Here is a 25,234-nt window from a genome sequence, read left to right on the forward strand (position 1 = left end):
CTGGGTGCCAGGGCATGTGTTGGAAGGGCAAGACTGACCCACCAAGACTGCAGCCGTCCCAGAAAATCAGGTATGCACACCCTCCTCTCGGCCTCTTTGGCCAGGTCTAATCTTACCCCCAGATTAGAAGAAATACTGACTTCTAATTCTATAAGCCTGATCACTCCAGCGTAAGGAGTGAAGCTTTGCTTGCCACACCGTTTGGGATGCTGGGCAGAGCTGGGCTTACAGTTTTGTACTGGGGTGTACGGACGACAGCTGGGAAGATGGAAAGGCAGCTTGAGGATTTATAGCAGCTAAAGGATAAATGCTGTTGTGCAAAAGGTCCCCGTATGAACTTCCTACAGGTGTGGCCGTAGCCAAGTGTCTGTACAGCTGTTGAGAATTTGTTGGTGACGTAAAAATCCCTCTTTGCATCACGAGCGAGTGGAAAGCCAGGGGCTGCATGAGTGGAGAAAGCACAGTCTGGTTTTTCAAGTACTGCAGAGAATGGGAATACCCCGCTGGGAGCCTGGAGTTGAGGCCCGAGTTACACAGGCTCCCGGAATACAAACCTGGGAAGATGGGGGAAGAGAGGGGGAGCTTGTGACCTTCTGACGTGCCCCCGGAATGTCCACCATGTGGTGCCTTGCCTCCTTCACCTTCCTGCTCACAGCCCTTCTCTTTCCCAGAGGCTTCCTTGGAAGGGTCCAGGGGAGACACTGCCCGGGCCTTTTTCCCGGCAATCACAAGGTCCAAATCCTCCAGGCTGCGCTTTATGGGACGCGCCGCCCCAATGTTTTGAGGGCTCATTTTCCGGTGCAGGATAGGGTGGACCATGCCTTCCATCTTCCTGAAACTCTCCAGTCTCACATGGTGAGGTTTGCCTGATCGGGAAAGGGATTCAGGGTATTTTTTAGCGGCCGACATGGTCATGGGCGATACCCGACAGGCTTTGGGGTGACAGTCTCGACTCTGGCTGCCAACCTGGAACTGGGCAATGCCTTTGCTCTCCTGGGGCCCCGGGGTCGAGTGGGCCAGGCCCAGGACCTTGCCGGTGGGTTTGTGCGGGTTCTTGGGGAGGCTCAAATCTGTTGGCTGATCATCCGTGGGGGCTTCAGCTGCAGACGACTTTTTGTCTTGCAGGTGAAGAGACGTGAGATAATTTACATGGAGCTTCTCTTGGTGTTTGTGAGAAGGAAAGGAATTGTTTTCTGATTCCCTGTACATGTCCCTGCAAGGGTACTTGGATGTCTGTTCATTGTGAAGATGGTGCTCGGTGTGTCTATAGAGGCTGTGGAGATGAGGGGATGAGTAGAAATCGGCCAGGAAGCTAGGCATGTGGGAGTGGGGTAGGGCCCTTTTCTCTAGCAGCTTCTCCTTGCCCTCCTGAATTTCTTGCTTCAGGACATAGGAGTCAGCAAGGGAGCTCAGGTGATGCTTGGAGAAGCTGCAGCGGTGGGGATCCGATCGACTCAGTTTGTCATGTTTAAAGATGTCACTGATGGTCTTCCTCTCCTCCGAGGGTTTGCTTCGGAAACTCTGGACATGCTGAATCACAGATGGCCGGTTGATTGCCGTATGGTCAGTGCTCTGGCCGTGGTGGGCCTGGGACAAACCGGAACACAAGTCATCCCTCGCAATCAACTTCTTTTTGCTGATCAAGGGGGGTGGGGAGCCATAGGGGTAGCTGCTGGAGAGGCTGGCCCCACTCACTTGGGACAGAAGTTTTTTCTTGGCCAGTGGGGACATGATGCCCGGGTTGCCCCTTGAGTAGAGCAGGGGAGTGTAGTTAAGTCCATGGTTCTCATTCATAGGCCCAGTCAGGTCTTTGTCTTTGAACATGTCAAATGACTGCACCACAAGGACCTTCGGGGTCTGCTTCAGTGCATTGTGGATGTCATCACTGCCCAGCTGGTCCACCTTCACAGTGCAGTTGGCAATGTAGTCTGCCACCGCAGGCAGTTTGTCATCCTCCATGTCACTCTGGTTTGCCAGTGGCGGCTGCGTGGTGGAGAAGCTGGAGAAGGATACTTCTTGGAGTTCATTTTCAGGACTTTCTGTAAAACAGCAAGGGTTGGGTTCTTGTTTTGAGTCCACAAGAGCACTCGAAGAGGTGAGTGACTGTTTGCTGGGGATCAAGGCTGGATCCCTTTCCGGGGCTGATGGGGCACTGGGGAGTGGAGCAGCAGGTCCCTTCTCTCCTGGCTCCTCTGTCACCTTGTCACCAGTGGCACCTGGATCTTTTTCGTTGTCCTTTTCTGGGTCCACTCTGGACGCCAGGGGCCTTGCTGCAAATTCCTGGTATCCCTCCATTTTTTTCTTGTCTACTGCTGGGAGAGGCTCAGTGATGCTTTTCTGGTTTAAAGTCTCTTGTTCCTTCTCTTGCTCTGATGAAACCTGATAAAATATTTCAAAAAGCCAGTCAGAAGGAAGCCAAATCCATTGACACATTTTCCTATGAAATAAAATATTACACACAGCAGTTTTTCTCGAAAACAGGCTTGTCAATCAAGCTCAGCGAGTTTCTGTAAAGCTTTATTACTCCCCAATCATGGCTCTAAACAAAGAAATCCAAATTACAGAAACATTAGATAAAATATGCATATTCACTTTGGTCCCTTATGAGACACCTATCAAAATAGCTAAGTGTTATGTACTGGTGGTATACAATCATATCACTCCTTGATTCTAACGTATAGTTTAATTCTGAGGTTGTCTTCTTGTCAAATCAGTCAATTATCCAAATGGGTTTAAAATTACATGTTGTGCTTTATGACACTTTGGAGAAAGATTTTTTTTTTGAGCATCTCTCTTGCAAAAATCCAAGCAACTCCATGTCAACAACAAAAACAAACTTAGTATAACTTCTTGTGTCTTTCTTTTAGGAGAGAGCAAATCCTGTCCCTAAAGTACCTAAGATGATGTCTAAAATTAGGGATGCTTAAGTATTAGTAACTTCTACTCATGCAGATAAAACTAAAGCATCAAAAATTATGCAGCTGCAATGTCAGTTTATCTACCTGAGGGACAGAAAGATGCTTAGTCCTTCCGGCTGCAAGACGTTACATTTCTATTAAAGCTAAAAATGAAGTTGTCAACATTCAGGCAGTGGGTGTCGCCACAAATACAGCTTTTCTGTTCATTGAAATAAGTTGTAACCAATGAGATGGATGCTGTTTATGTGTCCCTATTGACAGAAGAAGTTGTGGGCATAATTCAACCCATTCATTCCATTATGTAGCTGTGCAAACTTTGACCTCCGAAGGTCATTTTAACTTTTCATCTGTGATCCAGCTCACTGACAAGCCCTTTTAAAACAGCTGTCATTCTGCCCTGACAAGTTTCAGTGGAGAACAGTCATAGGACAGTTGTATTGAGCTGGCCTCCCCTACCCCGCCATCTCATCCCTTAAATGTTGTTCTTTGTTAAGAAGTATCAACCATATTAGCATTTTGGGTAAGACTGAAGATGTGGGTGTAAGGATGCACAGGGACAGAAAATTTAAGGAATCATACCATTTGGTAAATATTTCTCCTTAAATCCACTTAAAAGACATTCCCGCTTTTTAGGAATGTGTTATACCTAAGACCCTTTGCTTACTATCTTTCTTTTTTGTACTAGTTGTTGAGTAGCTGCTTTTTTCCAGTACAAGTATCATTACTTGTTTGACATTAACAATCATCATTGGTCTCTTGAGCTTATTATACATTGCATGCAAATACAGAATGTATAAGGCATAGGAAAAACAGCAAATCGTATCTCAATGTTAGTTTCTGCTGGAGCCACATTTGAAGTGGAGTCATAGAGCTAACAGTCCTACTGAAGTTTTTGTGACCTAGGCTTTTCATTCAAAGGAGTCCTGTGCTTTGGGTTGTAAAACAGGTTTAGGAAGTCTTTGAAATCTAGACAGAATAAAGGATGATTTTCTAGGACAGCATTTTATGATCTGTCCTAGTAATTAAATGGTGCCTTCCCCCCAAGTAATTTGCAGTCCAGTTACCTGGAGACATTGGGTTTGACTAGAAGGGTTAGTAACGCCAATGAGTTTATGCTTCGTATTGAAAACATCAAAAATAAAAAACACTGGCAACAATAAAAATTCAACCCCCAAACTCCAAACACATAATCAATGGGAAGAAATAAATCAGGTAAATTACATGTGTCCTTGTTGGAAGAGGGGAACAATTCTCAACCTTTGAAACAGTGTGTGATTTGGGGACATTTACATAATATAAGTTCACATAACCTTTGGTATTCATGACACAGATCCATGAAGGGAATAAATGTTGGGGCCTACTGGAAACAGGGAGCCTTAAGCTTAGCCTTTAAGGATTTATAGGCTACAGGGGTCAGACTACTCTTGGCAGTGGTCATCTCCCAAGTTGACAGACTCAGTGTGGGGGCCAACCTTCCTCCCACAACTCACGAACCAACCCATTTCAAACTTCTTTCCCTAAATGGAACCATTCAAGGTCACCCGGCATCTTGGTCCTCAGTTTGACTCCTGGTGCTTTGGCAATTTTGTATGTATGGTATCTACTAGAACTCAGTGATCCAAAACCTTATAATAAATTACCAGGTTAAGAGGATAAAGGAGTAATGAATTGTAACTTGGAATCTCCTTGCTTTTGGCCATTTTTGTTGCAAGCTTATAGATGTTCATAAATCTCAGCACCAACTTTTATTTTGTCTTTTTAATTACTAAAGCTTAAAATAACTACGAAATTTGAAAATCCCTTTTTTGTATTGAAACTATCTTCTTATACAGGAAATCAGTTAGGTAAGTTAATATCTAGTTAGTAGGTTGGTGTGTGTGCTGTATGTCATAAGCCAGTGTTTAATTAGGGAGTCTCTTATGTGTTCATTATAAACCTGATTTTTCAGGGGGTGTTTAATATCAGCACCAAAATTCCCTCTGGGGTTGAATCCTAGAACATGCTGTCTCCAAATGTAGTTGCTTAGTTTCTTTCTTTCTTTCTTTTTTCTTTTTTTTTTTTTTTTATGGGCAGCAGGGTTTTTTATTATTCATGTTGAAACATAGCCCAGATCGGCCTCCATGACTGGCTGCCTGCTGACTGTAATGGCTTCTACCAAAGAGCTGCAGGGGGCTGCGGGTAGCTGAGACTTGTTTTAAAAGGTTCAGAAACTACCTGTTAACATGAGAGATAATAATGGTTTCAGAGGAATCATTTCAAAATTTCCCTATAAATAATATGTACTTAAGATGTTTCTAAATTGGTCTTAACCCAAGGCTGCATAGAGGTCAGTTATTCAAGACAAACAATCTGTCAAGTTTTCAGGACAGTTTTGCAGACACACAGCACATCAATTTCAACATCCTGCCTTTCTCGATTCCACAAACCATGTTTGAAAGTCACACCAGCTCCCGGGATAGCCTGGCTATGAAATGGCCAGGAAGTCAAATCTTTTACATTGGAGTCTGTTGGCTTTTAAGCACTGAAGCTCTGGCTCCTATTATCAGAGTCAGCATTTGCTATCAGATCACTACAGGATATCTGCATCTTTCTAGAACCTTTCTTGGTCTATTCCATTTAATACCATGCACTGACTTTCAGATCCTGAGCAAATGGAAGGGTCTTCTATTGGGGGGAACCATGAAGTTTAGATGATTTGATTTCCTCAGTCTAGAGGCAGCTGTGGATGAGGGCTCAGAAGACCCCAAGGCAGGACAAGTCTCACAAAGCTATTTATGTGGAGGAGAGCAACTCACCTCTGATGCATCCTGGGGCTTTGGGGCATTCTCTTTTTCTTTCTTGCTCTTAGGGATTTCATGTTTGATGCGTTTGGTTCCTGATACTTTTGTTTTATTCTCATTTTCCTGTGAACTGTTCTCCTGTTTCCGAGGTTTGATTGGAGGCAGGGGCTTATCTTCCTCTCCTTTAATAAACCTTTCATATGGTAGGATTAATCTAAAAGGATATCAGAAGAGATGATCAATCAAAGAAGGTAATTCCAGTAGCATCAATGCTGGGGTGGGGGGTGGGGGTCGGTTTACTTTCTTTTTCTAAATGAAAGCAATTTATTGAATGAGTTCATCTCCAATGACATCAATGCATTTCTAGAAACTCACTCCACAGTTTAGTGATCTACTTTCCTAGTCAGAACCAGGTACTGGGAATTAACATACTTCTTTGCAAGACCTCCTTCGGGTTATGTGAATCTAGATACCAAGGTTACCAATGGAAGCATCTAAGGTTATATCATCACTGCCCAAGGAACCTGGTAAGATGTCAGTTTCAACACAGCAACAATAATGATGGCTGCTATTCACTTATCATTCCGCCAATGACATTTACTGGGCATCTACTCTGTGCCAAGAGAGTGTTTTAAGCATTGAGATACAGTAGTGAACAAAACAGTCAAAGTCCCTGACCTCATGAGGGACTTACATACTAGTAGATCTTAGACCCACTATAGAGATTATTTCATGTAATCTCCACGACATCTTTAAGGAACAGTGGTATTGTTAGTGCTGTCATTACCATTGTTCATATTATTCCCTTCATAACAGATGAGGCAGCTGAGGCCCCAAAAGTTAAATAATTTGCCTGAGAGCCACACCAGTTGTTATTGTTGGAATTTAAACCTAGTTCTGCCTGTCTTCAAATTTATATTTTCATGTATATCAAAATATAGACCAGACACTTAAGACAAAGAGAATAGCAGGGAGAAAGCACAGTGTGGCTGAGAAACAGCTATCTTATCCAGGAGCTCTGATGGGGGGAAGGGGGAAGTAACCCCTGCATGAGGTGCTCTGTCTTGGGGTGCCAAGTAAAAGAGGGCTGAGGGCCCCAAAGAGGAGAGGCAGGCAGACCACTCAAACCACAAAAATCAGAGGGCTAAAAAATTCAAGTATTTTAATTATATAACTTTTTAAACAAAGTACATAAAATTGCTCTAAAAAGAGAAACATCAAACAGCTCTAGTTTTAATCTGTTTTCCCTTTGCGATGTAGCTCTTGATCTGAAAGGGAAAAATAGCTGATGTAATTAAAAGGGATGGATTGCATTACAATCTCAGTTTCAACTTCAGTGATTAAAGTTTTTATAATGCATTTGGTATGATTAATGACTCACTGTGGGATTAATACAAGACTCAGCCTTAAAAATATGAACTTTAATACAGCAAACATAATTTGTTTTAAATAAGACAAGTTGACTCAATGAAGAAAATGTACTTGGCTTATAAACAACATAAATCTGTTCAAATATTGGGCACCCTAATTATTTTTAAACTAAGGCTCCCAGGCAAAAACTTCTTGGTTTGGGTATTTGTTAGCTATCCTAAAATTGGTTTCTAACTATGCAATTTGGATCTCAATGACTTAAACATACACAACTGTTCAGGTTTGCTGCCACAGACACAGCGACATTTGTGATCGTCATATTTCACTCTTTAAGAAAATACCAAGTAAATTATGGGAAAAGAAAATCCCAATTTATAGCGTAATAGAAACAAAATTCATTTACTGAGCATGCTCGGACAAGGTATGTGCAAGGAGGCGTGAATAATAGTTTTGAGCCCTACACCTGGCAGCGGGCCAGCCGTGAAGATCAACACCGCCCATGGGGAATAGTTATCTTCAGATCCCATTACAAACTGAGTTTAAACATGTTACAGCTGCTAAAACTGGAAACTGTTCTCTCTATGTAGACTTACTAAAATAATACATGGCTGCCAGATACCTGCTTCCCACTGTAATATTACAGTTAATGTTTATATAATAAAAAGCATAACTAAGAAAAAGACGAGAGAAAAAAGCAATCTTGTTCATACTTGCATTTATTCTGTATCATCTGTAAACCCCAACATCCCCCCCAATTCCTTTTATCTGTGTGGCTCTGCCAGGGACTTTATCCCCTTCAACATGGGCAGGCTGGGGATTTTTGTCTAGGGGCAAAATGCATTGAATGTATTAAATTGGAAGAAATGCTTTAAATTGACTTTAATGTGAACATATTTTTATTGTTGGAACAGATAGGTTTGTTTTACTTTTGTTTGGTTGCCATGGGAACTCAAAGAGCATTACAGTCTGGGTATTGCAATGGTTACCTTTGTTGGTACCACCTTCCCCCCAATTCTATTCTCTAATAGAGGACACCATGAGGGACCTCTTTGCTGAGGAAGATGAGAGCATTACTTTTGAGTGTGGGAAGGGAGGGTGAGAAGAAGCAGAGACTAGAGAGGGGAGACATCTAAGGTGGGCCTTAAAGGACCCTTCACCTCAAGTTCTGGGCCAACTCAATTCTCTAGGTGGGTGTTAAGGAGACTAATTTCCTAATATAACTTTGCAAGTTCATGAGGCAGGACAACATTTTCATTTCATTTCTTTTCTTTTCTTTTCTTTCTTTCTTTCTCTCTTTCTCTCTTTCTCTCTTTCTCTCTCTCTCTCTCTCTCTCTCTCTCTCTCTCTCTCTCTCTCTCTCTTCTCTCTTTCTCTCTTTCTCTCTTTCTCTCTTTCTTTCTTTCTTTCTTTCTTTCTTTCTCCCCCGGCCCGCCCTTCCCTTCACTCAACTAAGCAGCTGGCTGGCCAACAGCAGTAAAAAATACATTTCTCTTTGCTGGTCAAAGGCCTAAAGCCAGAAGCAGGAAATCTGGAATTAAATGTTTCTTGTATCTGGAAAGAGGCATGACTAAGGTAAAACTGAATCCAAACACAAGCCCTGCTTGTTCAAAGCTTTCAGAGGAAGAGTGAGTAAGTGAGTGAGTGAGTGAGTGTGTGTGTGTGTGTGTGTGTGTGTAAAGGTCAACTGAGTGTTTTTTTTTTTTTCTTCTAAATCACTGAAAGATAATTATAGTGGCTCAGGGAAAAAAGGCTCCCAAAATAAAACAAGAAAGGCACCAGCTAAAAGGAAACAAGTAGAAATATGACCAGCTAAGCCCTGAAGAACAGGCCTGGTCTCCACAGCACACAAACAATTGCTGTTCATATGGTGATTTCCGTTCGGTGTGATTTTCACTGAATGTTTTTTCAGTTATCCTGACATGGTACAACACAATTACCCCACAGGATATGATCTTATCATTTGATTATTAGAAGTTTTTACAGTACAAGAGGATGAAAGCTATTATAAGTTTCTGAACATTTCACCATTTAATGTGCATATGATATCATTAAAAACAGGTTAGCCAATATAAGTTCAACATTGCCCAATGCAGGAAGCAGAGTAGGTTTGTAGGGCATAAAGAATTCAGTATAATGCAACGTGCCTGTGCCTTGCAGATGATTATTCCTCAAATATTTGTACAATAGAGATTTAATCAGTTTCTAAACTGTACAGATAAAAGCAAAAATGCACCCTAACCCAAGATCTTATTACACAGAAGAAATATTTTCAGTGGGTTGCAACTCTAAGAATGCGGGTTGGGTTTTAGGTGGTTGGAAGTAATAAGGAAGAGAAGCAATACATTCATTAGAAAATCTAGAGATTCCCCCACCCCTTTTACATCTAGTCTGGGGATTGAAAGCTCAGCAGATAAATGGGTCTTTATTATTATCCAGATTTCACATTTCAGATTAGCAGAATGCTTATTTATGATGCCATTAATGGATCTGAAATAGGTAAGCCATCATGTATTAAAAAATAACATCTTTCCATAGGCATAAGATTTGTAACAGCATGAGATTTTATTTTTCCCTAGGAATAATACAAGAATAACATTTTCCACCCCAAAGCAGAAACAGTAGGGGAGCCTTTTGCTATCACGAAGATTCTTATTAAATTCAGTCACTGTGAAAAAAGCAAGGTTCTTTTTTCTCCTCCTTCTTCTTCTTTTTGTACAAATAAAGATGACTTAAAATCAACCCAAGTTAAAATTAACAAATCAATGGCATTATAACCTTGATTTATTAGTGTCTAAGCCACTAAATTATCATCATACAAGAAATTGCTGGTTGGAAAAGATTTTTGGCTTTGTTAAATATCAAGTTAAATAATGGTGCTCAGTATATACTAGGATTTTAGATCTGCCTCATCTGATATTATGAACAGTTCAATACATTTCTCTACAGCAGAAGTCAGGGGTCAGCAAATCTATTACTATAATGTAAGTAATCTGGCAACCTGCCAACTCTTTCTCCCTTTTATTATTTTTTTTTAAATACCAAGGAAGATGATATTATATTTACAAATTCTAAAATCCTCCAGGGCCTTGCCTCTCCTTCCTAATAAAAAGTGGCAGCCTCATATTTGAGAAATATATATAGTCCTCATCATTAGCATTTTATACAAAAGAAGAAATGACCCTTCATCTTTATTAGGCAATATTCCCCTCCCCTCCCCATAGGCAGTGGAAAAATAATGTCAAATCTCATCTGAACAAGTAACCACTAATGTCTCCTGTATTGATTAATGCTTGCATGGAACGACTGAACTTTTGGGCCAAAACATTTAGCAAACAGTGCTTAAGAGGAGAAATGAGAATCCATCTATTTTTAGAGCTCTGAAAAATGATATTATAATTATGTCTGGAATTGATTCAATCTGGAGAGTGGGGGAAAGAAGTGGAAATCTTTAGGGTTGCATTTGAACCTCAAATTCACCCTAGTTCGTTCATAGGCATTTTTAGGGTATTAAACCAGTGAAAAATTCCAACCTCTAAGATTTGCTAGTGCCCTCAGAACAGAATATTGTAGGAGCAGAGGGAAATAAAGTTGGTGTGTGTGTCCGGGCAAAAATACTACTACAGTTCTTACACTATTAGGGTTTTTTGTGGCAGTAGAAAAGAAATGACATATTGGTTCCACTGGGGCTTCAGACCTGATCTGATCCCAAATGGAGTCATTACACCCTCCGAGTTGATTCCAGGATTGATAAATTCTACGGCTTGGCCAGCCATTTCCCTTCTCAGCCAGAAATTGAAAATAAAACTTCACTGTGAAGTGTGTAAAGCAATCTTTCACCAAATGTGGAGCCAGTGGAAGGTAAATTTTTCTTTTTTGAAGATAAAGCACATAAACTTTTTAAGGTTCCAAGAAGTACAGAACGTTTCTAATCTCATATACCATTGACTTCTCAGGATGCCACATCATCACTACTAAAATGGCAGAGGAACATTGAGCCTTGAAACCAAAGTCAAATACACAAATGTGCTATATCAATATGCAGAGAAGCAGGGATGTTCTTCCATGGGCACAATACTCATTGAGTCTTTCAAAAGCCAAGCTCCATCCAGGAAGATGTGGGGCTCTATATAATGATCTCCTCCATTTTGTGGTGTGAGTTTCAGTAGAGCAGGAAAAAATAGCATGCTGAGTATAAGGAGGTTGAGAAGAGGCCTCCAGGGTCTTCCAGCAGACCAAGATGGGAACCAAATGCTTTGAGCACCAAACCAGGTTGGAGCCATAGAGACTTGCAAGCCATAGAGAGGATGCCAATGGCAGGACCCATCTGAGCCAAGAAAACTGCAGGAGATTATAACATTGAGTCTGTGTACAAGTCTTAGCATGCCCATGAGCTACTGAAGGCAAACTGTACAGAGTTCTTTAAAAAGGAAGTAGGTAAAAATATTTGTATTCTATGCTGAGGTACCTAGAAGGTATGTGTTCCATTATTGTAAGCAACAAAACATTACCACTTGTCTTCAGAAAAGCTCTGCTTTGGAAGAAATATCTCCTCACCAGGGGCTTATTTCCTACCAAGGAGCAGTAGAGGATGGACCTGCTAGGTCCTGAGGAAAGCATCTATGCTCTCCATTTGACCCTGACATAGTGGGAGAGTTGTTTCTTAGGCCCACTGATAACTAACGCCTTCCACGGTGCTCCTGAAGTGCCTGACCCTAAGCAAGGAGAAGACAAAAGGTACTTGGTGTCGGGATCCTACAAAATGGTGGACTGACTCCCAGAAAGTTGTGTTAGTGTGAGAGCGACAGCTCAAGGGTGACAGGTCCCCTGAACTAGAGTTACTTAGAATGAGGAAGCCTGGATTATAGGGGAGGTAGGAGGATGGGGAGAGAAACCTCTAGTTGCTCTTACATATTAATTAAGCATTATATTAATGTAGCCACCATGCATTAAGTTTCTATTAATACCAGATACTTGGTATGCTTTCACTTCAGCCTTTATAGAAATACCAACAGGTATATAATTTTATTCCCACTGAGGTTTCACAGTGAAATGATTAAATAGCTAGTCAAAGGTATGCAGCTATTAAGAGTCAAAATCTAAGTTCAAACACAGACGTGCCTACCTTTGCTAGTCCAAGTTGCCTTCCACTGAGCAAGGTAGCTATGACTCCAACACAGTCTAAGGGAAGCTACTGAAATGACCTAAGAGAATTCCCAGTCTGAAAAAACCATCCAAGAAATCAGAACGATGAGTGCACTCCTTTTTTTTCACAGACAACAGTCCTGGGAATACAGCTGTGGTCATTCCACAAGGGGTTAACTCCCCACAACAGAAACACACCAGGAGAATCATACCTCAATTCTCCAAAAGGAGGTAACACTAGTTGGATTGGGTCCACCTTGGTGCTGGGTAATGAGAGAAACCCAAACACCATACTTCCATGTGAAGTCCAGTTTATAGCACTTAATCCGAGTCTGTGTTTCTCAGAGTCTCCCATGTAGGCTGAAAATTCCCCCAGGGTTTTGCTTCTGGGATGCCCTCTTGCTACTTCTGCATGTTTACATTGATGTTAGCCCTGTGACTTTCAAACCAAGACCACACTGAACAAAGTTTGAAGAAATTTAAGACTGACTTTATGGCCCAGGGTTAGACATACTCATAACAGAGCATTGGCCATAAGCGGCACCCAGCCCTCCATGTTGCCAGCCAGTAGCGATAGCAGCCAACATTCTCCCTGAAAAAACACTGACTAACTCAGAATCAAGTTGCATGGATCTGTTTCGAGCGCAGATGAATGTTATTTGAGGAATAATAGACAAACATAACACCAGTGTTCTCAATAAGCTATGCATCCCCCAAATAAAGCTGGCAGTGTCCATATGTAAAAACAAGCAAACATCTATTTCCTTTAAAGCCCAGGCATGTTAGATTCCACAGGTCCCAGAGCTTCTGAAATGTTCAACAGTTCTCCCAAACATTTATTATTTTGATCAAACTTTCTAATAACTTGTATAAAGCTGAAATGTTCCAAGAGATTTTCAGTGGAAGAGTTAAGGATATATTTTAATGGTAAACAATTACATTCTTCTGTCATCTGATAGTTTTTTTCTTTCTTTTTTGGAAACATGCTTTCTGAATTTTCAATAGTTCCTTTGTGAAGGCATCTGTTACTCACATAATTGAAAAGATGTTTGTGCAGTGGTATGCTTGAGAGTACAGTTATTTAATCTTAATGATAAAGCCCCGAGGACAGAAAATCATAAGTAGAAACCTCTTGTTATTTATCAAAAAGAAAAGGGGCTAAGACACCTAATCTATTCTCAAATTTAAATTCATACTTGATGAAAACTATCAATAAAACATGGGACCTGCAAAGTTTCTTAAATACTATAGCTAGGTTCAAAGGAGAGGGGGGAGGTAGGGTGAAAACAAAAATGAGACAATAAAGGAACTTGACAAAGAAAAACTGCTGTTTGGCAAGCTTTTTTTTTTTTTTTTTTTTTTTGGGTCAAACAAAGAACTTGCTGTAGTTTACAGCATAACATACACACTTGATTAGTTTGTGCCTGAGGGTGTTTTTACACTCAACAGTGTAAACTCCAACTTCTATTAATTACAACTTGCATTTAGAGGCAAATTTAAGAATTTTTAAATAGAGATTTTTCAAAGACTGTTGTTTATTTTTTTTTAAACAGAAACCAGTTTTTCTACTCCAGGGCCTGGCTGGGGTTTTGTTTTCCTTTCTAGAAGTTTCTTGAAATATCCAGGCATTGGAAAGTTATCAGAGCATTTGAGGCATGCTGAGTGAGAAGGAGGGAGACTCTTGCTTATGGAATTACCTTACTGTCTTTTAGGGAAAAATTCTTTACAGATGATGAGAAGCTAATCCAGGGTTTGGAGCTTAAACCCACCCAACTCAGGTCCTTCCTAAAGATAAGCATCATGGGATGAGCATGGAAAAGCAACAGCGATGCCTCCGCCTGCCTAAATACCAGCGCCCTGGAGATTTAATCCACATTATGTTTGGATATATTGAATTCATTCAATCCCTAATTCCTGTGTACCTGATATGTTCAAAATATTGTGTTGGGTGTAATGGGGAATCTCTTCACTGTTCTTGAATTCTACAATTGAATTATTTTATTGTAGATAAACTTATGATTATCTATTATAAGTCTAAGCTAATTTCTTTAAGGTCCATTCCTAGATGCCTTTGCTTATTCCAGTTGGAAATTCGTTCTTTCTTTCTTTTAATCCCTGCTGAACTTGTTATTTGTATGTGTTGCTCACCTAGTGTTTATAGCCTTAACTCGCTTTCTGTATGAATAATAGACTATGAGTCCGCTCATATGATAAGTTAGATAAGCCAAGGATTGCAGCACCCCCCAATTCTCATGAGTTGACAGTGATGTCTACAGGGTGCCATGCAAAGAAAAATGATGAGGCTGAGCCTAGGCTCACAAGCAGCAGCATCGTATTCTCTTAGCAATTTCTTGCACGGATGTGACAGCAGGAGCACCTCCTCATTGTTTGCCAACCCACTTCTAAACTCTGTGGTTCAGACATTTTCATAATCCCTGAGAATACTCTGTACATGCTAGATGTTAAGAAACATCATTTGGCTCTTTAAGGCAGCAGCAAAGGAAAAAGGCAGTCAATCACATGGCGAACCTATGAGGAACAAGGAAAAGAAATTGGGCGCGACAAGAAGGCTACCTACCAATGCCCAATATAATCTTAGTCTACACTGAGAGACTAGGCCCACAAATACTGTGTGTTCCATCTGGAATAGCTTTGGGTATCCTAAGTGACACAATTGGAGGCATCTACATGAGAGCAAGCCCAGATGGTGAAAATCCATAAATTCTGCTCTGAGTGTTGGTTGAATGGAATAGGAAGACTTTGAATTGATGAGAAACTTTTTTTATTTTAGATTTATTTATTTATTTATACAAGCACTGGGTACAGTCAGAAGCACGGGAGGGTGAGAGAATTCACCAGAGACAGAGCGGAGAGCAGAGCAGACAGACTGACGAAGTACACTGTTGAGGGGAGCAGTGGGCGGCAGGAGAGGTCTGCGCACCATGTGGGACCCTCGCCGGTGGCCGGGGATCGAACCAACACTGCAAAGACTGTGGGCAGCTTTGCAGCCCAGAACTCAACTGCTGTGCCACCAGGGGATGCCTTGATGAGAAACTTTGCTAAGTGTATAGAATTATGCTGCCATAGAGAAAAAGGAGCACAGGCAAGGAGCCAACCCCAGAAGGTAAGGTAGGATCCATGCAAAGATACAGAAGGTAGTTTTTTGTTTTGTTTTGTTTTGTTTTTTGGTATATGAAGAGTATTTAGATAAACTCCACCTTGAGTAGTGGCACTATTCCCTTGACCTCCCACACAGGGTGTTTAAGCAGAGACTGCCTAGACCAGTACCAAAGACAGTTCAATGCTCACAGAACCTGGCAGGCTGTAGGTTACATTTTGCACATATGCAAGATTATAGCTCAGCTTATGAGACATATTTTCAGAAATACTGAACCAATATTTGTAAGAGAGCTGATCTCACATAAATATCCAGAAAACCCTATAAGGGCTGAAAGCACTCTGACTGCATCTGCCTAAAGTAACAGCATTGGTTGATCCAACTGGACCTCCCTGGCCCTGGGCTGTGTGTGTGTCTCCCCACTTTCCCATCTGACTACCAGTACTCATCTATACTACCTGCCCCTATAAATGTCTGAGTTTGGTGTGGAGCTTCTCCAATGATGAAGGGTAAGAGGCTAGTTTTTTAAATTTCCCACCTGTTGTTTACAGGGTGTAAAATACCCTAGTAATAAATTATACAGGAAATGAAAAATTTAAAAAGGCATCAAAATACAAGTTCCATTTTTTATTATACTCAGCAGCCATAAAAAACTGCTTGTTCAGCATATCAATGCTTATCACAACTGTTGTGCTTAGCTCATCACAGGCCAGCAGCAAACAGTTCACAGATGGGTCAGAAAACCTCATCTAATAGCAATGGTCGGGAGGATTCGTTGCAGAACTCTCAATTCTAACAGGCTGAGATCCTGCCTGTGACATTCTGAATTATGTATTGACTTCAAGGATATCAAAAGGAGCAAGAATAAACCAAATCTTGTCCTGGGCATGAACAGAACTGTAGCTCTCCTCACTTTTCTACAATATTAGTTGAATTCCTCAGAACCTGATATATTTTTGGCATTTACCTTAAAGCACATACTTAATCTTACTCAAAACATGAACTTCCCACACCCTACCTTCCACTGCAGAAAAAAAAAAGAGACTGAAGTTCCAGCTGACTGTCACTAGGGTTCTGCCCAAATGCATCTGGCTTAGGTACACTGCATTCCAAGTTGTGGCAAAGAAGGAGCCTCAGTCATGTGGCATGACACAAGGAATGATTATGGGAAAAGCAAAAGGCTAGAATTTGCAATTGGGCATCAAGTATACGAGAAGATAAAGGGTAATTGCTCATTTCCCCGCAAACAAATCCATTTGTTTATGATTTTGATTTTCTAAATTCTCAAAAAAGCACATCATAAAGTACTTTTGCCTTAATGCTTCTTTTAAAATCCCTAATAACAAATTCATGTGCTCCACAGAAACAGACCAGTTAATTTATTCAGGAAAATTAAAACCAGTAATCTGGTATTCTGTGTAAAGATTTTTTTTTTCCCTCCTGCATGTACTTAAAAAACATTTTTTTTTAGAAGAAAACAAATCTGCATGTAAAGACAAAGCCTTTAAAGTGAATCGCCATTCCAGAAAATCAAGCTAAGAGAATTCTATGAAAGTAACTATTTTGTTTCTTTACTGATAAAAGGTACCTTTTATCACCTTTGATCAAGCACCTTAAACAGAGCTGGACAAGAAAGAAAATGTCTCATTTAGAAGGGTCTTATCCAGGAGGAGATGGGCATTTTTATTTTGGCATTCTAATCTACTCTAACTTTATCTATAAATCCTGAGCCAGAAATATCTAGAATAACCACACTTCATAAGCTTTGTTGAGGCTGAGACATCTATATGGCAATAGTCTCATGATGGGGAAACATTAATGCTTTTTATATTGGTGATCATCTGTAACATGAGCAATTAAGTACAGTACTAATGGACTATGGCCAGGAGCCTGGTACTAATATTAAACACTGACAGAGATGAATAGGTTTAGAAGCAGAACCAGGCTGACAAAGACATTTTTATGAAGTGCTTGGACCTATTTGATTTAAACCAATCAGAGGCAAGTTTGGGCGAGTCAGGCCTTCAGCGACAATGATGCATTCACAGGCATTGTACCATTTCTGCTATGCCTTAAATAAAAACACCCATTGATTCTTTTCCACAACCCGCACTTTCATTATTACACTCATTAATAAACCAAAAGTGCCCAACTAATATACAAGTAACATTTACTAAGGAACCAGCGACTTTTTCTTGTTGGAAAATGAAAACATTTACTGGAAACATGAACCACACTGCATGAAAAATAAATCAGTGTATAATGCAGAGTAGATCATTCATTTCTTCTTCTTCATCTTCTAGGAAAGCAAAGCTGGTGGGAGGGAAATAGGCAAAGAACCAAGTTTCACTAGAGTGAAAAGGATTAGTGACCAGATGAATGGGCAGCAGAGAAGGACCCCCAGTCATCCTGATCTGCTTTGGAAAGCTTTAACAATTTCCAAGGATATGTCCGGATTAGAGGCTTGCCCATAACACCCTGATCCTTCTCAACAACAGGAACTTTCATGAAAACGTGGCCCTTGATCAACCTAGTAATCTCTGAATTGGGTTAGCAGAACTTGCACCTAGCCAGAATGAATGAAATCTGCCAGAATCACTAAAAACAACTTTAGCCAAGAGCTTCACAACTTCTTTAACCAAAGGAGAAATAGTTCAAGTTCCTGGACGTTTCAGGTTGTCCCAAGCCCTTCTCTGTTGGATACATCAAGAAGTAGTAAGATCTCTAAAGTTGTAGATCCCAAGCTCTTCTCCCACCACCGCACATATAATCTGATTTAAAAAATCGATCATCTGCAAACATTGGCATGTTTAATGACCTGGCCACAAAAACATAGAAAGACCTTCATGGCAAAAGGAAATGCCAAGGAAGAGTTAGTACCTTGCTAATGACCCTGGAACATTTGTGCACTCATGTGGGTTTCAGGCTTTGGGCAAGGATTTCCATCTTAGGAGTCCCACTGGCAGTAAATGACTGTCTCTCAACTCCAAATTTACCCTCTGAGCTCTTCACAGTGATGCTGGGATTGGGACTCTGCACATTACATGTCTCTTTTGTTAGTTATCCTCCTATTGAGGTTCTGTAAATGGGACCCCAGCACGCTGTGAGAGGGGAGAAGGGACCTCCTTTTTGCATTTTACTTGCTGTTCATTTCAATGCAGCTCGACACTCACCTAGCAGCTGCAGTTGCTTCTAGCCTTTAGCTTCTCTCAACAGTCCTCTGAGGTCTAACGCCAGCCAGAGAGCACAGCCTTCTCTAGTCTGAGCCCAGCTCCACAGTGCTCCTCCTCCAAGCTCCTGAAGGATTGTGCTAGTTGAGTGCCTCTCCCTGGAAAGGATCTGAACTCTAGCCCAACTCTTTGAAGCCTACTCTCCAAACTTTATTCCAACCCCTTCTCTCTATTCCCTCAACCCTAGGGAAACTCCGATTATTACCTCCATATGAACAGTATTTCATACCAGCACTTATTTAGCAATTTCCTCTAATCCATTCTCTTTGTTGAATGCATAGTGTGGTTTTTATTTTCCTTACTGGAACCTGACTGCCCAGACAATTCCTAGATTTGGAAGAGTAAATGCGACAGCTTTTCAAAAAATTTTAATACAGTGAGACATACTCAATCTTTATGTATATCCAGTCTGCTCCCCAGAATGAGTAGAAAAGAAATTTTAAAAAATCTTTAATGATGTTTCTTAGTTGCTGAAGTTTGAGACAGCTCTACTAGAAATTTCCAATTTGACTGGCTGAAAGCCTTTGGGATTTTGCTACTCTAGGAGGAGGTAAATCATGAAACAAAGTCCATAATCTTCAAGAAAATATATATTGGCAGTTCATTTAAGACAAAGGTTATTTTATCCTGACCACTGTTTGAATAAATTCCAAACACACACACACACACACACACACATCTTTTAGATTCAATCCTTTTTCCATCCCAAACCTGGCCTATTTGTGTTTTGATGATGCAATGATTTGTAATACATTCGATTAATTTTCACTCATTAACAAGGTGAGCTACCTAGCAGCTGAGATACAATCAATTTTTTCATAAAGTAAAAATTTTCAAATTTAAATGCTATCTGGTCCTTTAAGTTTGATGGTTCACATTTTGGGGACATTTACATACTGAGTGAGGGAGATTCACAATCAGAATACAAGCTATTTGACCACAGAGACGGTGTTTCTAATGAAAATGTTCTGATTAAGGCTTTGATTGTATGTCAAAAACAAGCTGACTCTGGCATCCTTAGGTGCTATTTACAGAACATAACCTGAGGTCCCACTGCTACTCTTTACTGGAACACCAGTGTGTACCTGTGTACCTGTTACATGCAGTGAGAATGTGGATTTCTGTATTAAACTCTGAGAAAAATAACACATTTAAAAATCTCTCACACTATATTGAAAACACTATGAAGAGTAATAATTTGAACTCTTGTTACCAATTTTTATAAATCCTCTGGATTATAACACAGTCAAGTAAGACAATCATTTGGGAATACTTTGTGGGAATTTTTAATGAGGTACTAAACCCAGCTCAGTTTACCATGCTTATACCTACAAAAACATTCGAAATTTTTTTGAATGGCTGTACTAAAAGAGGCTCTGTATTTAAGTGCAATACAGATAAAAGGATAATTGAACTCAAAGGAAATACAACTCAGAGTTGATGTCATTATCTGAAGACTCATCTGTTTGATTCCAAGGTGGGTATTAAGCATCTGGTTGAAGTTGGAACAGTAACTGAGTATGTAAAGAGCAAGCAATAAATTCAGCTGTTGTATTTCACCTCTCAATCTGGTAAGTTAACCACCTGGTTTGTTCAGCTCACTGTGCTTTGACTTCATTCCACCCACGATCATTGTACACACACACACACACACACACACACACACTTTCTCTCTCTCTCTTGCTTCATTCTCACAAGCTCTGAATTTAAAACCAAGGAGAAGAGTCAGTCAACACTTCATCAAGGAAATGCCAGTGATAAGGAAGTTGCTACAACTTAAAGTACAGGCTTGAATCTCAGAACAAGAATAATGCATGAATTTGCCAGCAGTGTGGGTAAACTAGTCCAAACTAGGTAAACTAGTCCAAAACTTCCTGCAAATACAAGTTTCATAGTAGCGAAACTGGACATTCTTTCTTGTTTGCATTATTACCACTTTCTGAAGAAAGATGAAATTGTTAGAAAACTAAACCACACAGAACTTGGCAAGATTTCTTGGGTCAAAAGCATTGCCATAAAAGAAAAATACCAACATGAGAAAAACAGCAGATCTTATCTGGGGCCAATTTTCTTATTAAAGAAATGCGTACTTTGCAAAGATAATACAGTTACATGGCAACTTCACAGTCACATTGCAGACCTGTGTTTTCCTAAAGTTGAAGCTTCTCATAGTAAATGAACCTACAGAAAACAGATTGGGTAATTTATGCTCATGGGGGAGAAAAGGCATGTTAGGCAGGTGGTCATGGGATAAACCAAACTGAAAGAACATCTAATTTTAGATCCAGCCACCAAAGAAAGCCATGTTCCTTAAAAATCACAAGGCAGTACGCAGAGCAAAATGCTAGAGGGGTACTTTCTGTTTCCTCTTGTACATCCTTGATGGAAGCGTCTTCCAATGAACACACTTTGAATTATGCAAGGACTTTCCAAGAAAGGGCATCTTACCTTTCATAATGTCGACGGGTGCAAGTGGCAGCGCTCGTGCTCCCAGGATTACCGCCTAATTCATCATAAATATGTTTCCATTGACGGCGGGCTGTTATCTGAAAAAATGGCAATGGGAAATTCAATCTTGCATCATAGGAGACGCACAGTGCCAGGCTTTAATACATATGCAACAGCCAGGAGAGTACAGGCTGTTCTGGAAACCCAGAAACAGAGAAGGCCAAATAGTATATGGGGAAACTGACGGTATTAAAGCGAGAGCTCACTTTCAGTGCTTTGTTTCACCATCAAAATGGGGTTTTGTTTGGGGCTGTATATTTTGTCATCCTCAGTGCATTTCAACTGACACATCTCCCTTGACAGTCATGTAGTTATTTGCCCCCGAGGTCTCAAACTCTGTTCTTTTATATCATGTGATAAAGCATCAAAATAAAATAAAGTTTAAGCTAAAGCATATCTTAGTTCATCTGTTTAAATGAATGAGAACAAGCACTGGTTGCTTGAGGGGTGTGGGAATGGGTGGCCAAGGACCTAGGTAGAGAGACTCTTTACCAAAGAGGATTTTGTCCCATCTGATTTTTGAACTATGTGATATTTTGTCTACTTCTAACACTAAATAAAATTATGCTACAAATTCATTAAAATGATTAAGTTGGTTATGGAATTTACAGTCATCTCAGGCTATATTTATGCCAGCTCCTCTAACCACCACACAAAACCGAAACCTGAAAGTGTGCCTGTCACAAGCTCATTATTTTTATTCACTTAGGTCAGGAAAATGGGCTGTTGATCAAATCCTATGAAAACTAACATATTTCAAAGTTCAAATGTGATTTGTGTATGTTATTGAGTTGGGTGAATAAAAACAAACAGCTGTATGGCACACTATGGCTTTGTTTTCATTTTTTTCCTTTAATTTTATTTTTGTACATAAATTCAGATACTACAATACTACAAAATAACAGATGCATGATCTGGCAAATGATTAATTTGGGAAACCACGTCATTTACTACATCCTAGCAAGTCTAGTGTTTCCTTGAAACTAGGAAGACAGCACAAGTTATAAGGTCCCAGTGAACATTCTATACAGAGTTACAGGAAAACTTTGTTACTGGAATGTGCTGGGGGCAGGGCATGCTGAAGGTGCCAGTGGCATTTAATACAATCAAAGTAGGGTTTTTGTTTTTTGTTTTTTGTTTTTTTTTTTTGAAAAAATACCCACTGAGTTGCCAGCAGAGTTCACTTAAGGGCTAAAGGCAGCGATCTGGGGGGAGGAGGGAAACACTTCAATTTGCAACCAGGGATTCTTAATTATGTTCAAAGGTAGAAAAGAGGGTGTTTAAAATTATGATAGCTTATGATGGCTTTTCCATTTCAAATAGAAGGAACCCGCTCATTTCCATCAACCCTTCTCAACAGGTCCAAGTAGGACCTCAAGACAATGTGAGTTTTGCACTGCTCATTTTTTCCAGGAAGCATTCTTGAGCCAATTTGCTTCAATAGTTCTCATTAGAATCACATCTTACATCAACGAGCAGGAATAACTGAAAATAAAATCCTCCTTTATTTGTAGCTTAGTTTTATATTATAACAAATGGCTTCACACCTCTTTCAAAACACTGAAAATACATATTTTGGTAATTATTTTATATTTAATTACAATCTTTCTTCAACCTTTTAAGAAACACAATTTCAGGCTGATCTATTTGGGATGTCTGTATCAAGGAAGAAGAAATAGAATCCCCTCCCAAGTGTCTATGCTATTCCTGATAGCCCTTAGAGACCCCGTGAAACACACCTCCATATTCTCCTCACTCAGGAGGGGTTTTTGCCCTGGGGAGCACAGCAGAAAACAGTATATTATGTCCCTGCAATCACTTCAGAAGAAACTATCACTCATCATTCTTTTTATCTCTTTGTGTACTGTATTTCATATTTTACACTTTTAACATCCATGATATTATTTAATGCCCTATCAGACTATGAGGCAGATGATAGGACTCTCATTCACAGATGAGGAAGCAAGAATCAGAGAGGCTGCCTGTCTTGCTCAAGAACACACAGCAGCAGAAGGACAATGCCAGGAATCCTACCCATGTCTTAGGGCCCCAAGAGCAAACTTTTCCCCATCATATCAAAGCAGCCCTCATATCATAATGACCTGATGAGTAACCCACTCATGCAGCAGGGGGGATAACACAGAACCTGAGGGTTTTTGCAATTGAACAAATCAAGCAGATAACATATTTGGAAAGCACAGTATCCACTACAAATTCTTGAATTTGAGCTTTGGATCTCTTGTGAGTTGGGAAAATAGCATAGCAAAAAAGTCAGCAAGAATCTATGAGGTGGGGGCCTCCCCGGTGGCGCAGCGGTAGAGTGCTGGGTTGCGAAGCTGCCCGCGGCCTCTGCGGCGCCGGTTCAATCCCCGGCTGCTCCTCGGCCACCGGAGGAGGGTCCCACATGGTGCGCAGACCTCTCCTGCCGCCCGCTGCTCCCCTCAGCAGTGTGCTTCGGTCCTTCTGCCTGCTCTGCTCCCCGCTCTGGTGAATTCTCTCACCCTCCCACGCCTCTGACTGTACCCAGTGCATGTATAAACAAAACAAAAAAACAAACAAGCAAACAAATAAAGAAAAACATGCCTCTATTAAAAAAAAAAAAAATCTTTAAAAAAAAAAAAGAATCTATGAGGTGGGTGGGATGACTAGTGTGAGAGTTTGCTTTCTTAAATATTAAGTAAAACTATGATTCCATCCATCCTGACCACTGTGTATCTAATTAGAATAGAAGTTCTTTAAAATGTTCACCACTGAGTCATGGATAAGTCCCAATCATATGGGACTTCATTCACATATCCATACATTCACTAAACATTTATTGACCATCTTCTGTTTGTTAGATACTGTGCTAGCAGCTGAGATGCAACAATGAAAAACCCAACACCCATGATAGCTGTATCCTGGTAGGAGCCACCAAAACTAAACAAATCACCAACTATATAAACATAGGAATACAGATTGTAAAAATGTAATGGCTAGGAGGCTACTGGTGATAGGAATGTTTTAGATGTGGAAACAGACCATGGTTCCTCCCACAACCTAGCATCTAGACTACAGAAGACCCTTTCCAACACTTGCCTATCACAGAAATGACAAAACTTCTTTAAGAATAAATATTGAATTATCAAAAAGGGAGGTTGGGGAATCCTTCCTTGCACTAGGATTGAAACTGGCAACAGGAAGCCAGCATCCAGCACCTCTCATCCTTAATAAACCATGTGCAGCTGGCTAGGGGTCTGTGTTAGCCCCCTTCAAGCAGGTTCTGGGGTTTAAATTCAGTTTTTATCAGTGAGGGTTCATCTGGAGCAAAGACAGGGATGGGCCTTCAAGGAAGTGGTCTCTCTGTTTACTGAGCTTCCACTGGCTGGCCTGGATGAATCAGTCCATTTTGAGATATTTTCTTTCCACAGGAAAGTCATAAAATGTGCTCTTTCCAACTGCTAAATGCTTTTAAGTACATAGTTCTCCTGGGTACACATCTCTATTTTTTGTGCCCAGATGTGTTTTTAATTCAAACACTGACATGAGCTCTAAAGTAGGAAATGTCTAAACTTCCCAATTGTCTAAATAGAGAGACCCCCCCAGTGGGTCTCAGAGGCCAGTAAGGAGCGAGGAAAGACCATGAGAACTCATCCTGGCCCAGCTACTGGGCATTGTGCTCGCAGTGGTATAAATGTGCTTTCTGTTGTAATATGCTCTCTTCATGCCTGATGATGCAGTTCCTTAGGGTTTTTATTCCATTGTTCAATGTCCTCTCTGAGTTTGCATTAGCTTTAAAGCCCCATTTGGGGCAGAAGCACTATCTGCCTCCTGCTATCTAGCTCCCCCTCATCAAGCTAGAAAGTCAGCTCCAGCCTGGGGTTACTTTGATTACCTCCCATGACAACATCAGGTCTCCCGGTCATGTTCATGTTTCAACCTGACCTCATATTATTTGAGGTTTTTAGGAGTATAAAGAAATTCTGGCTCTTTGTTTGCTAAGGAAAATGGCCAAATTCATCTAAGTCATTATTTCTCTTGGATTATCTTCTCCTATCATCTCCTTTAAGGTCTTCCTTTAAGTGACAGGGACTCATGACATCAACCTGTCTCCCCTGCCAGGTACAGAGGCAGGAGGTGTGCGGGGGGGGGGGGGAGGGCGGGGGGGGGAGGAGAATGAAGGGTTGA

The 25,234-nt window shown here is 40.6% G+C and overlaps 1 protein-coding gene across 1 annotated transcript in view; it reads right to left on the reverse strand.

Moving 5' to 3' along the window:
- Positions 1 to 225: 225 nt before the first annotated feature.
- Positions 226 to 25,234, reverse strand: part of ARID5B (AT-rich interaction domain 5B) — a gene marked incomplete at both ends in the record, with an annotated part of 174,687 nt that continues 149,678 nt past the window's right edge. The window contains 3 exons of the mRNA XM_084245276.1: positions 226 to 2,379; positions 5,714 to 5,912; positions 21,008 to 21,105. Coding sequence (XP_084101402.1) covers positions 226 to 2,379; positions 5,714 to 5,912; positions 21,008 to 21,105 — 2,451 coding nt within the window. The remainder of the gene's footprint in view (positions 2,380 to 5,713; positions 5,913 to 21,007; positions 21,106 to 25,234) is intronic.

Source organism: Talpa europaea (assembly GCF_964194135.1).
Source record: "Talpa europaea genome assembly, chromosome: 10".
Lineage (NCBI taxonomy): Eukaryota > Metazoa > Chordata > Mammalia > Eulipotyphla > Talpidae > Talpa > Talpa europaea.